This window comes from Oncorhynchus kisutch, linkage group LG28 (genome assembly GCF_002021735.2).
Source record: "Oncorhynchus kisutch isolate 150728-3 linkage group LG28, Okis_V2, whole genome shotgun sequence".
In the NCBI taxonomy this organism is placed as follows: Eukaryota; Metazoa; Chordata; class Actinopteri; order Salmoniformes; family Salmonidae; genus Oncorhynchus; species Oncorhynchus kisutch.
This window is the reverse complement of record NC_034201.2, coordinates 13,378,064-13,390,592: the sequence shown is the minus strand read 5'-3', so window position 1 is coordinate 13,390,592 and position 12,529 is coordinate 13,378,064. Positions and strand designations below refer to the sequence as shown.

The 12,529-nt window shown below is 41.6% G+C and overlaps 1 protein-coding gene across 2 annotated transcripts; it reads right to left on the bottom strand.

The window, feature by feature from the left end:
- Positions 1-249: 249 nt before the first annotated feature.
- Positions 250-4,794, bottom strand: LOC109873004 (galectin-9-like). 2 transcript variants are annotated; one of them, XM_020464460.2, is made up of 11 exons: positions 4,466-4,794; positions 3,465-3,553; positions 3,112-3,319; positions 2,813-2,938; positions 2,453-2,494; positions 2,181-2,258; positions 1,945-1,983; positions 1,703-1,735; positions 1,507-1,595; positions 921-1,077; positions 250-733 (listed from the first exon to the last, which is right to left on the bottom strand). In XM_020464460.2, exons 1-11 carry the CDS (start codon positions 4,493-4,495, stop codon positions 587-589), a joined length of 1,038 nt encoding a protein of 345 aa, XP_020320049.1. In that variant the 5' UTR covers positions 4,496-4,794; the 3' UTR covers positions 250-586. The 2 variants fall into 2 exon arrangements, with proteins under 2 accessions (XP_020320049.1, XP_020320050.1); XM_020464461.2 differs by lacking the exon at positions 2,181-2,258.
- Positions 4,795-12,529: the final 7,735 nt, after the last annotated feature.

The following is a 12,529-nucleotide window of genomic DNA, read 5'->3' as shown; positions in this document are numbered from 1 at the left end:
CCGGCCTACTAGCCCATTTCTAACCACCTGGAACTCCCATTTGAATACTCTCATTTGAATACACTTCATGTAATTATAATGATTCACAGCTCCGTTAATGTCATCAGTATTTACTTTGTCAAAATCCTTAGAATTGAGTTTTTAATAAAAAATCTGAACCCTCCCACGACAATCTGAAGCAGGACAAAGTTAGTAATTTTATCAGAACCTCTCTGCCCCCTAGCGGTGATGTAGAATTATGACAACATCTTAGTTCCAATATTGAAGTTTATTTGATGTAGAAACATTGTCGGTACAGAGAGAACATACATACAGTAAGTATGTGGAATTTGATAAATAGAAGACAATATTTTACATAGTCTACTCTAAATTAAATAGTTTATGAAAGAGATAAAAAATATTGATTAAAACATCTTGCCCAACATGATATCAACATTCGCCATCAGCCACATAGCAAAACATCCACACACAGAAGAGATGGTTTCTCACCCATCGGTCTTTATAATGTCCTGATCAGATCCTACACCTGTTGACCTTTGACCCCAGTGTATGTGACTCAAACCATAACAGAGGACAGAGTCATTACTTAGAACACGACAGAGGACAGGCTCACGTCCCCTTCCACCTCCAGGATATCTATCTGCTGGAGCAGGAAGTGGCGGTGGTTGTAGCTGAACATCTGGACTCCATTCACCATCACCCTGTAGCACTTGGTGTCACACGTAATGGTCACCTGAAACAGAGAGCCCGACATGAGTGCTGAGTTCATCCAAGGAAAAGCACACGGTAGCATTGCAGCTAAAACACATTCAGAACTCATTTCAGCTCAAATTCTTGTCAATGCACAAAAACAAAACAAAAATGAAAATATAGCTAGCTTCCATAATACAGTCTACAATCAGGTATAATTGAGTTTATACCGTAAAAGGCTGGCCTCTGTAGAAGGGCATGCCCCCTTTCCTCTCCTCTGGACCCCACTGTTCCTTCAGGAGACTATTACGCACAACAGTGTTCTCATCAAACCTGGGGTTGAAGTGGAACGCCACCCCCGAGTTGAAACGCAGGTTAACATAGAACCTGGAACCATAAAGACCATGATCATGGTTATAAGGCTTGGCCAGGAATATGTTAGATGACCTAATAAATGAACGCTCTGTGGTAGATACAGGAAAGGGTGTGCAAAGGTAAGCCTACAAAGAGTATCACCCTTACGCATGTCGGCCATTGATATGTTGAAGGAATGACTTAGTACTGTATAGCTCTGTAATGTACTGTTTCTAGAGAGGGAGAACTTTGCTGGTGGTGAGTGTTACACAATCGTGAATGAAAAATTATGCAAATCATTTGGAGGGTGAGACTAATCTAAAAAGGACCTTTTTCCTTACCATCTATCTGGATTGTCTGTAATGTACAGGTACACGATTCATAGTACCAATTCCGACCCATAGCAGGTGACAAGCAAATGAATAATGCCAGATGTGTTTCAAATGAGTAATCGTTACTTACCTATCAGCGTTGTGGTTGACCACACCCTGGACGATGATGTTTCTGCCTGGGTAAAGTCCACCTACCATTATATTTTTATATGGCACAACCTGAGAACACAGGGTCCATAACATCACCATAACAATCGGTTTCGATACTAAATCAATGAATGTAATTGTTCAGTCTGCACTTAGTCGGTTAAAGAAGGGCTACTTACGAAGGATGGCTGGGGGGTGTATGGAGGGGGTGTCTGTAAAATAAACCTTGTACATTACCATCTGAAGAATAGCACCTTTCAGTACATTCTCTAAACTATTTAATCTTGTCAGAGCTTCATTTTCATTTCAGCTTTATTCCTTTAGATAGATCAATGATACGACTCCAATAAAATTCCTAATGTTGGCCTCTACTCTACAAATTTTGAACTCTAAAAAGTTGATTCATTTGAATGCAATGCACCTGAAAAAATCCTGGGGCGCAAAACGCAGCCGAGAAAGCCTACAAAACAAACAAACAGTTGTCAAACAAGTATCAAATTAAACAAGGAAACCATGAATACAAGGAAAGCATGATCAACCATCAAAGTTAAAATTGACTGAATGGAATGAAATCCAGCCATCTTATGACAACACCCACCACAAGGAAAAAAGCTAAATACACCAAATTAGCCTCCAACCCAGAATGCTATAATCTACCTGTGTGGCATTACACCATTGAGGAGGAGTTTTGGGACATGATTTACTTTGATGAGATTTAGTTCGGTTCCGTTGACCCTGTAAACAAAATGTCTCTCTTGGGTTATGGCCTATGCTACTGTTTTGTGAGGACACATATGTAGTAATGTGCTTATTACTAATTACAAGTGTTTCCATACAACTGCAGGCCTTATGTAAATCCAAATACTAAAACTCGTTAACACTTGTTTAACTAAGAAACCTGTTGATCAGTCTGTCTGGAGAATACTCACACTGTGTGGATGGACAGGATATCCTGGTTGGGGAGGAGGTGGCTGGAGAAAATAAAACACATTTCATTTCTCTGTGTAGGATATGGACAAACCCTTGGTCAGCACATGTAAGTCTGAAAACGATTTATTTAATTGATTAAAGTAGGAACTGAGGGAAATACACTTTTGGACACTAAAAATATGTCCAAAACATCCTTACACTCCGACCATGACCATTGCAAGTTGCAACTTGTTTTGCAGACTGGGTAGCATTCCAAACAACTGACCAAGATCAGCAAATCTGTCCTTGTTTAAGACTGATCCTTTGGAATGCAAAGATGTACAGTATTCTCCAAAACGGAGGACCTTTCAGATACTCACTGTCACTGCAGGGTTGGAGAAGGCAATGGATTGGATCTCCACTCCCCCATCCACGAAGATGGTGTCCACTCTGGAGGACGACAGCCGGTGCAGGTACTCCATGAAGTGAGCACCATTCACAATCAGCTGGGATAAAACATGATTTAGGAGAGACAAGAAAATCAATGGCACATGGAGGAAAAATAATGTATAAGGGTTTGAATCTTTTTTTGCTCTAGAACAGAGATACAATGCAATTCAATGAGTCCACAGTAAAAAAAAATGTCTAGCCTAAGTACAAGTGATAAAAGTCTCCTGACCGAATATGAATCTCTGTTGACCAGGAACATGAGGGTAAAGTTGGCCCCCCGGGTCATGGATGCTGGGTATTCACGCTCCTCTGGGCCCCACTTAGAGTGCTGCATGGTGTTGCAGACCACAACGTCTTTGGATTCATCATATCGGGGGTTGAAGTGGAGGGCTATGTCGGGATTTCCTCTTGAGCCACATTGCAAATTCACATAAAACCTACAGAGAGAAAAAAGGGGGGCATATTTTAAAGTGATTAGGTTTAACAAGATCCCTTCTGTGCTGATAGTGAGTGACAAGACTGAGCTAAAGACCACATGGCTGTCCTACAGTGAAAAAGAGATGTACTACTAGGTAGGTCTACCTCTGGGATCCTGGCAGGACTCTCCCTGTCACAGTGATGGTCTTCCCCTCATGCAGAGCTCCCTGGATACAGCCAGTGAATGGCAATCTCTAGGACATGAAGCAAAAAACAACACTTGACCAGGCTGGGTAGCTAATGTCGTTCACCAGCTTGTAGTTAGGTCGCCTGCCTGATAAGGCGAGGGACTTTGCAATAGACTTAGTTGAACACGTTAAACGTTAATGTAACAGTATAACCCCTCGCCCATACCCGGGACCCTCTGTACACATCAACAACAGTCACCCTCGAAGCATCGTTACACATCGCTCCACAAAAGCCGCGGCCCTTGCAGAGCAAGGGGAACCACTACTTCAAGGTCTCAGAGCAAGTGACGTCACCGATTGAAACGCTTTGAATTTTTTTTTTTACCTTTATTTTACTAGGCAAGTAAGTTAAGAACTAATTCTTATTTTCAATGAAGGCCTAGGGTGGGTTAACTGCCTGTTCAGGGGTAGAACGACAGATTTGTAATTGTCAGCTAGGGGATTTGAACTTGCAACCTTGCAACTAGTCCAATGCTCTAACCACTAGGACACCCTGCCGCGAACTAGCTAGCCATTACACATCCGTTACACTAACAATCAACACATCATTGTGTAACCAATAACAATCTAAACGGATAGTTTCCTTTCTCCTTACCTTCTTTCATTAATTATATCAATCACTTAAGGTTTTAGGTGTCAAAGGTGGATATGAAAATGACAGGAAATATCGACAGACCTATTCAATGTTTTTCAGTCCTGTTCTAGTATACTAAACTCATCAGTAACAGACCCAATTACAACTCATTTTAGTTGCAGCCGATGTGCTAGTGCGTGCTGGGCTAGAGGAACATCTGTGGGTCCAGAATATAAAAATATTGTGGACATTACACCAAAAATAATCACCAAAATGACTCCTGAAACTCAAACATAATGGGGGCTAAAAAAAGACATGTAAATACTGTCAAATTAGATTTTTACCGGATTGAAGAAGGGTTGCTGACAAGCCATGCTCCAGTGTGTCTGTGCGACTGTTTGGTGAATCTAGAGTGCGGCACATCGAGGTCCGGCGGTTCTCTTCTGCCACGTTCAGAACAACTGGAAACTCGGAAATATACGAGGGGAAATCATGACGTCAGTGAACTTCAGGTCGGAAAGTCGGATCTCTAGAAAGAGGCACAAGTTCCCCAGTTGAAATTCCGAGTTAGTTGACCGTCGTCCAAATCGATAATTCGAGTTCCCAGTTGTGTTGAACGCGGCATTCGTAAATTATTTAGTATTTTGTTTCCTCTTCCATAAGTTTCGTTTCTCAGATAATGACTCATGCGGTCATCGTTGTTATACGTATTTTCTGGTAGGGAGACTGAGTCGGATGCACTCTCATGCACAGTTAGAGACGATAGCAACAAATCATTCCAAGCAAACAGTTTGAACCGCACTTATTCAATCTTCCATAATCAAAATGATACCAAATCGTTAATTTTATTTTCTTGCCTTATCAAAAATGACTTTGATATCACAGGTGAGGTCGCAGAGGATGCAGTAGCCTAACGGGTATGCTGTTTAGCGAATGTTAAATTGTTAAAGCAAGATGTGTTCACGGTCATGACTTACAAACAGCACACACACAAATTGAGCAAATTGAGGTGACTAAACTGCTTGGGAGTATTCCTGGATTTTAAACTGTTATGGTCAAAACATATTGATACAACAGTAGCTAAAATGGGGAGAAGTCTGTCCATAATAAAGCACTGCTCTGTCTTCTTAACAGCACTCTCAACAAGGAATGACTTACAGGCTGTTGTTTATTGCACCTGGACTACTGCCCAGTCATGTGGTCAGGTGCCACAAAGAGGGACTAAGGAAAATTGCAATTAGCTCAGAACAGGGCAGCACGGCTGGCCCTTGGATACACACAGAGAGAAAACATTAATAATATGCATGTTAATCTCTCCTGGCTCAAAGTGGAGGAGAGATTGACTTCATCACTACTGGTTTTTGTGAGAAAGCACCGAGCTGTTGGTTTAAACGACTAACACACACACAGCTCAGACACCCATGCATACCCCAAAATAACAGCCACCAGAGTAGAGGTCTTCCGATTACGATTTTTCAGTGCCGATACCGATTATTGGAGGACAAAAAAAAAGCTGATACCGATTAATCGGTCGATTTGTATTTGTAATAATGACAATTACAACAATACTGAATGAACAATGAACATTATATAATACATAAATAAAATCAATTTAGTCTCAAATAAATAATGAAACATGTTCAATTTAGTTTAAATAATGCAAAAAAAACTGTGTTGGAGAAGGAAGTAAAAGTGCAATTTGTGCCATGTAAAAAAGCCACGTAAAAAAGTTTCAGTTCCTTGTTCAGAACATGAGAAGATATGAAAGCTGGTGGTTCCTTTTAACATGCGTCTTCAATATTCCCAGTTAAGAAGTTTTAGGTTGTAGTTATTATAGGACTATTTCTCTCTATACCATTTGTATGTCATATACCTTTGACTATTTGATGTTCTTATAGGCACTATAGTACTGCCAACCTAATCTCAGGAGTTGATAGGCTTAAAGTCATAAACAGCGCTGTGCTTCAAACATTGCTAAGAGCTGCTGGCAAACGCAGGAAAGTGCTGTTGAATGAATGCTTACGAGCCTGCTGCTGCCTACCACCGCTCAGACTGCTCTATCAAATATCAAATCATAGACTTAATGATAATATAATAAACACACAGAAATACGAGCCTTAGGTCATTAATATGGTGAAATCCGGAAACTATCATTTCGAAAACAAAACGATTATTCTTTCAGTGAAATACGGAACCGTTCCGTATTTTATCGAACGGGTGGCAACCCTGAGGTTGAAGTAGGCTGTGATTCGATGATAAACTAACAGGCACCACATTGATTATATGCAATGCAGGACAAGCTAGTTAAACTGGTAATATCATCAACCATGTCTAGTTAACTAGTGATTATGTGAAGGTTGATTGTTTTTTACAAGATAAGCTCTTTGCAGCCACAAGGTCATTTTGATGCTGCACTCGCGTAATAGGTGGTTAGCCAGCTACGCAGTCTCCTCGTGGATTGCAATGTAATCGGCCATAATCGGCGTCCAAAAATGCAGATTACCGATTTTTATGAAAACTTGAAATTGTCCCTAATTAATCGGCCATGCCGATTAATCGGTCGACCTCCACACCTCCAATCCACAGTTTTTTCCCCTCATCAATCTACACACAATAGCCCATCACGACAAAGCAAAAACAGGTGTCGACATTTTAACTAATTTATAAAAAGAAAAAAAATGAAATATCACATTTACGTAAGTATGCAGACTCTTAACTCAGGACTATGTTGAAGCAGCTTTGGCAGCGATTACATCCTCGAGTCTTATTGGGTGTGACGCTACAAGCTTGGATGGGTTCCGCTGGTGTACAGAAATCTTTAAATCATAACATAGATTCTCTTTTTTTTTGTGTGTGTGTGAATTTTTACCCCTTTTTCTCCCCAATTTTGTGGTATCCAACTGTTAGTAGCTACTATCTTGTCTCATCGCTACAACTCCCGTACGGGCTCGGGAGAGACGAAGGTTGAAAGTCATGCGTCCTCCGATACACAACCCAACCAAGCCGCACTGCTTCTTAACACAGCGCGCATCCAACCCGGGAAGCCAGCCGCACCAATGTGTCGGAGGAAACACAGTGCACCTGGCAACCTTGGTTAGCACGCACTGCGCCCGGCCCGCCCCAGGAGTTGCTGGTGTGCGATGAGAAAAGGATATCCCTCCCGGCCAAACCCTCCCTAACACGGACAACGCTAGGCCAATTGTGCGTCGCCCCATGGACCTCTCGTGCATAACTATTCACCCCCCTCCCAAAGTCAATACTCTGTAGAGCCACCTTTTGCAGCAATTACAGATGCACGTCTCTTGGAGTATGTCTCCATAAGCTTGGCACATCTAGCCACTGGGATTTTTGCCCATTCTTCAAGGCAAAACTGCTCCAGCAGTCATAACATAGATTCTCAATTGGATTGAGGTCTGGGCTTTGACTAAGCCATTCCAAGACATTTAAATGTTTCCACTTGAGTGTTGCTTTAGCAGTATGTTTAGAGTCTTTGTCCTACTCGAAGGTGAACCGCCGTCCCAGTCTCAAATCTCTGGAAAAGGTTTCCCTCAAGAATTTCCCTGTATTTAGCGCCATCCATCATTCCTTAAATTCTGACCAGTTTCCCAGTCCCTGACGATTAAAAACATCCCCACAGCATGATGCTGCCACCACCATGCTTCACTGTGGGGATAGAATTCTCGGGGTGTTGAGAGGTGTTGGGTTTGCCCCAGACATAGGGTTTTTATTGATGGTCAATTTTAGTCTCATCTGACCAGAGTACCTTCTTCCATATGTTTGAGAAGTCTCCCAGGCCTTTTGGCAAACACCAAACCTGTTTTCTTATTTTTTTTCTGTACACTCTTCTGTAAAGCCCAGCTCTGTGGAGTGTACGGCTTAAAGTGGTCCTATGGACAGATAGTCCAATCTCCGCTGTGGAGTTTTACAGCTCCTTCAGGGTTATCTTTGGTCTCTTTGTTTCCTCTCTGATGAATGCCTTCCTTGCCTGGTCCGAGAGTTTTGGTGGGCGCCCCTCTCTTGGCAGGTTTGTTGTGGTGCAATATTCTTTCATTTTTTAAATAATGGATTTAATGGTGCTCCGTGGGATGTTCAAAGTTACTGATCTTTTTTTATAATCCAACCCTGATCTGTACTTCTTCACAACTTTGTCCCTGACCTGTTTGGAGAGCTCCTTGGTCTTCATGGTGCTGCTTGCTTGGTGTTGCCCCTTGCTTAGTGGTGTTGCAGACTCTGGGGCCTTTCAGAACAGGTGTATATACAGTTGAAGTCGGAAGTTAGCCAAATACATTCAAACTCAGTTTTTCACAATTCCTAACATTTAATCTTAGTACAAATTCCGTGTCTAAGGCCAGTTAGGATCACCACTTTATTTTTATAATGTGAAATGTCAGAATAATAGTAGATAGAAGGATTTATTTCAGCTATTATTTCTTTCATCACATTCCCAGTGGGTCAGAAATGTACATACACTCAATTAGTATTTGCCTTTAAATTGTTTCACTTGAGTCAAATGTTTCAGCTAGCCTTCCACAAGCTTCCCACAACAAGTTGAGTGAATTTTGGCCTATTCCTCCTGACAGAGCTGGTGTCACCGAGTTAGGTTTGTAGGCCTTCTTGCTGGCACACACTTTTTCAGTTCTGCCCACAAATCTTCTATAGAATTGAGGTCAGGGCTTTGTGATGGCCCCACCAATACCTTGACTTTGTTGTCCTTCAGCCATTTTGCCACAACTTTGGAAGTATGCTTGGGGTCATTGTCCATTTGGAAGACCCATTTGTGGCCAAGCTTTAACTTCCTGACTGATGTCTTGAGATGTTTCTTCAATATATCCACATAATTGTCCTGCCTCATGATGCCATCTATTTTGTGAAGTGCACCAATCCCTCCTGCAGCAAAGCACCCTCACAACATGATGCTGCCACCCCCATGCTTCACGGTTGGGATGGTGTTCTTGGGCTTGCAAGCCTCCCCCTTTTTCCTCCAAACATAACAATGGTCATTATGGCCAAACAGTTCTATTTTTGTTTCATCAGGCCAGAGGACATTTCTCCAAAAAATACGATCTTTGTCCCCATGTTCAGTTGCAAACCGTAGTCTGGCTTTTTTATGGCGGGTTTTGGAGCAGTGGCTTCTTCCTTGCTGAGCGGCCTTTCAGGTTATGATGATATAGGACTCGTTTTACTGTGGATATAGATACTTTTTTACCTGTTTCCTCCAGCATCTTCACGAGGTCCTTTGCTGTTGTTCTGGGATTGATTTGCACTTTTTTGCACCAAAGTACGTTCATCTCTAGGAGACAGAACGCGTCTCCTTCCTGAGCGGTATGACGGCCGCGTGGTCCCATAGTGTTTATACTTGCGTACTGTTGTTTGTACAGATGAACGTGGCACCTTCAGGCGTTTGGAAATTGCTCCCAAGGATGAACCAAACTTGTCAATGTCTACAGGTCTTGGCTGATTTCTTTGGATTTTCCCATGATGTCAAGCAAAGAGGCACTGAGTTTGAAGGTAGGCCTTGAAATACATCCACAGGTACACCTGCAATTGACACAAATGATGTCAATTAGCCTATCAGAAGCTTCTAAAGCCATAACATAATTTTCCAAGCTGCAAAGGCACAGTCAACTTTGTGTGTGTAAACTTCTGACCCACTGGAATTGTGATGCAGTGAATTATAAGTGAAATAATCTGTCTTTAAACAATTGTTGAAAAAATGACTTGTGTCATGCACAAAGTAGATGTCCTAACCAACTTGCCAAAACTATAGTTTGTTAACAAGACATTTGTGGAGTGGTTGAAAAACGAGTTTTACTATTTTGTGTTTTTCCATTACATGAAGTCCAAATAAAAATCTATTTATATTACAGGTTGAAATGCAACAAAATAGGAAAAACGCCAAGAGGGATGTATACTTTTGCAAGGCACTGGATCACTGCACTCCTCATCTCTGTATACCCATCGCAAGACCCACTGGTTGATGCTTATTTATAAAAACCCTCTTAGGCCTCACTTCCCCCTATCTGTGATATCTACTGGAGCCCTCATCCTCCACATACAACACCCGTCTAACATTCTGTTAATGGTCCCCAAAGCACACACCTCCCTGGGTCGCTAGTCTTTTCAGTTTGCTGCAGCTAGCGACCGGAACGGGCTGCAACAAACACTGAAACTGGACAGTTTAATCTCAGTCTTTTCATGCAAAGACTCAATCATGGAAACTCTTACTGGCAGTTGTGGCTGCATTACATTATGTATGGTTGTCTCTACCTTCTTGCCCTTTGTGTTGTCTGTGCCCAATAATGTTAGTACCATGTTTTGTACTGCTGCCATGTGTTTCTGCCTTGCTATGTTGTTGTCTTGGGTCTCTCTTTATGTAGTGTTGTCTCTCTTGTTGTGTTTTGTCATATTTTTAATCCCAGATTTGCCTAGTTAAATAAAGGTTAAATAAAATAAAGACCCATCGGGTCCTTGGTCACATCCCTGACCAAGGCCCTTCTCTCCTGTTTGCACCGTTTGGCTGGGCAACCAGCTCCAGGAATAGTCATGGTAGTTCCAAACTTTATCCATTTAAGAAAAATGGAGGCCACTGGGTTATTGGGGACCTTCAATGTTGCAGACATTTTTTGTAACCTTCCCCAGACCTGTGCCTCACCGCAATCCTATCTCAGCACTCTACAGACAATTCATTTGACCTCTTGGCTTGGTTTTTGCTCTGACATGCACTATCAACTGTGGGACCTTATATAGACAGGTGTGTCTTTCCAAATAATGTCCAATCAATTGAATTTACCACAGGTGGACTCCAATCAATTTGTAGAAACGTCTCTAGGATGATCAATGTAAACAGGATGCACTTGAGCTCAATTTCGGGTGTTATAGCAAAGGGTCTGAATACTTATGTAAATAAGGTCTTTCATTTTTAAATATATTTTTTTATAAATTAGCCAAAATTAAAAACATCTTGCTTTAACAATTTAACAGTTGCTAAACATCACCCCATTAGGCTAGGGCTGCCTCACTATATCCGTGATATCAAAGTATTATTTGATAAAGTACGAAAATGAAATAAACGATTTGTTATAATTATGGAAGATCGAGTAAGTGTAATTCAAACTGTTTGATTGTAATGATTTGTAGCTATGTTCTATATCTGTGCGTGAGTGCATCCGACTCAGTATCCAGAAAACACGCAATATCATAAAGTGTTGTGATTCCGCGCATACAAATTCATTTAATGTGTGTTATTTAATGCGTGTGTGCGTTAACTTAACGAGTGACCGCGTTAATTTAGCTCCTGAACCTGCTTACTTTACACTCGTAGCATTAAAAAGATTGCATTTTTAACACGTGCTTTGTGACCCAAATGACGTTCCATACAGTTTTGCAAGTGTTGGCTAACTTGAACGTAGTAATTGAAACGGTGACGCTCAGATAAGATAGCAACTGACACATTTTATGGCAAGTATACCTGCATTGCCCAGCGGCCTTTGCCGATTGGTGATTGCAATTCACTTCCCATTGAAATGGTTTCGTTCCATTGTAACCGTTCCTTCGTGAGAATTGATAGGTGAATGGATATATTACTTTCACATAAGAGGTATTTAAGGAATTTAAATTGGAAAAGGATTGCATCTAGTCTGAAGGCCACCACATGGGCATACCTGGCTTCATTTACACCTCACAGGCCTCTTTGTCTATCGAGCCCACCCTAGAACCTACATGGCCTATTTGGTCCATTGTGCGTCAAGAATTCAGCATAGCAAGTTTGTATGAAGGTAGTTCAATAATAATAGTTCAATAATAATATCCTCTAAAACACTCTGGTGACAAACAAACGTTGCTTCCCTGTTTCCAACTGTCCACATGGCTGGGAGAACCTATTCAAGTAAGTAAATACATTTCAAAAATGTTTTTAAAAAACTATGTATTATTAGCTAACTAGCTACAGTGCAGACTAAATCAAATGAGCTAGCTAGTTGGCTAGCTAGCTATCTAGTCAACTTCACATACTGTATAGATAGGTAGCTGGTGCTCCATCATGCTGGGAAAGGCATTGTTCATCACCAAACCGTTCCTGGGTGGTTGGGAGAAGTTGCTGTGAGTGAGCCCACTCTCTTGGCTAAGAAGCAGCCCCACACATGAATGGTCTCAGGATGCTTACTGTTGGCATGACACAGGACTGATGGTAGCGCTCACCTTGTCTTCTCCGGACAAGCTATTTTTCTGGATGCACCAAACAATCAGAAAGGGGATTCATCAGAGAAAATTACTTTACCCCAGTCCTCAGCAGTCCAATCCCTGTACCTTTTGCAGAATATCAGTCTGTCCCTGATGTTTTTCCTGGAGAGAAGTGGCTTTTTTGCTGCCCTTCTTGACACCAGGCCATCCTCCAAAAGTATTTGCCTCAC

Bases quoted from the DNA above. Each gene is read 5' to 3' on its own strand.
- LOC109873004 (XM_020464460.2), bottom strand. From the start codon at position 4,495: ATGGCTTGTCAGCAACCCTTCTTCAATCCG. The intron at 2,495-2,812 runs GTGAGTATCTGA...TATTTTCTCCAG, and splicing joins TCTCCAACCCTGCAGTGACA to CCACCTCCTCCCCAACCAGG. The intron at 734-920 runs GTATAAACTCAA...TCTCTGTTTCAG, and splicing joins ACAGAGGCCAGCCTTTTACG to GTGACCATTACGTGTGACAC.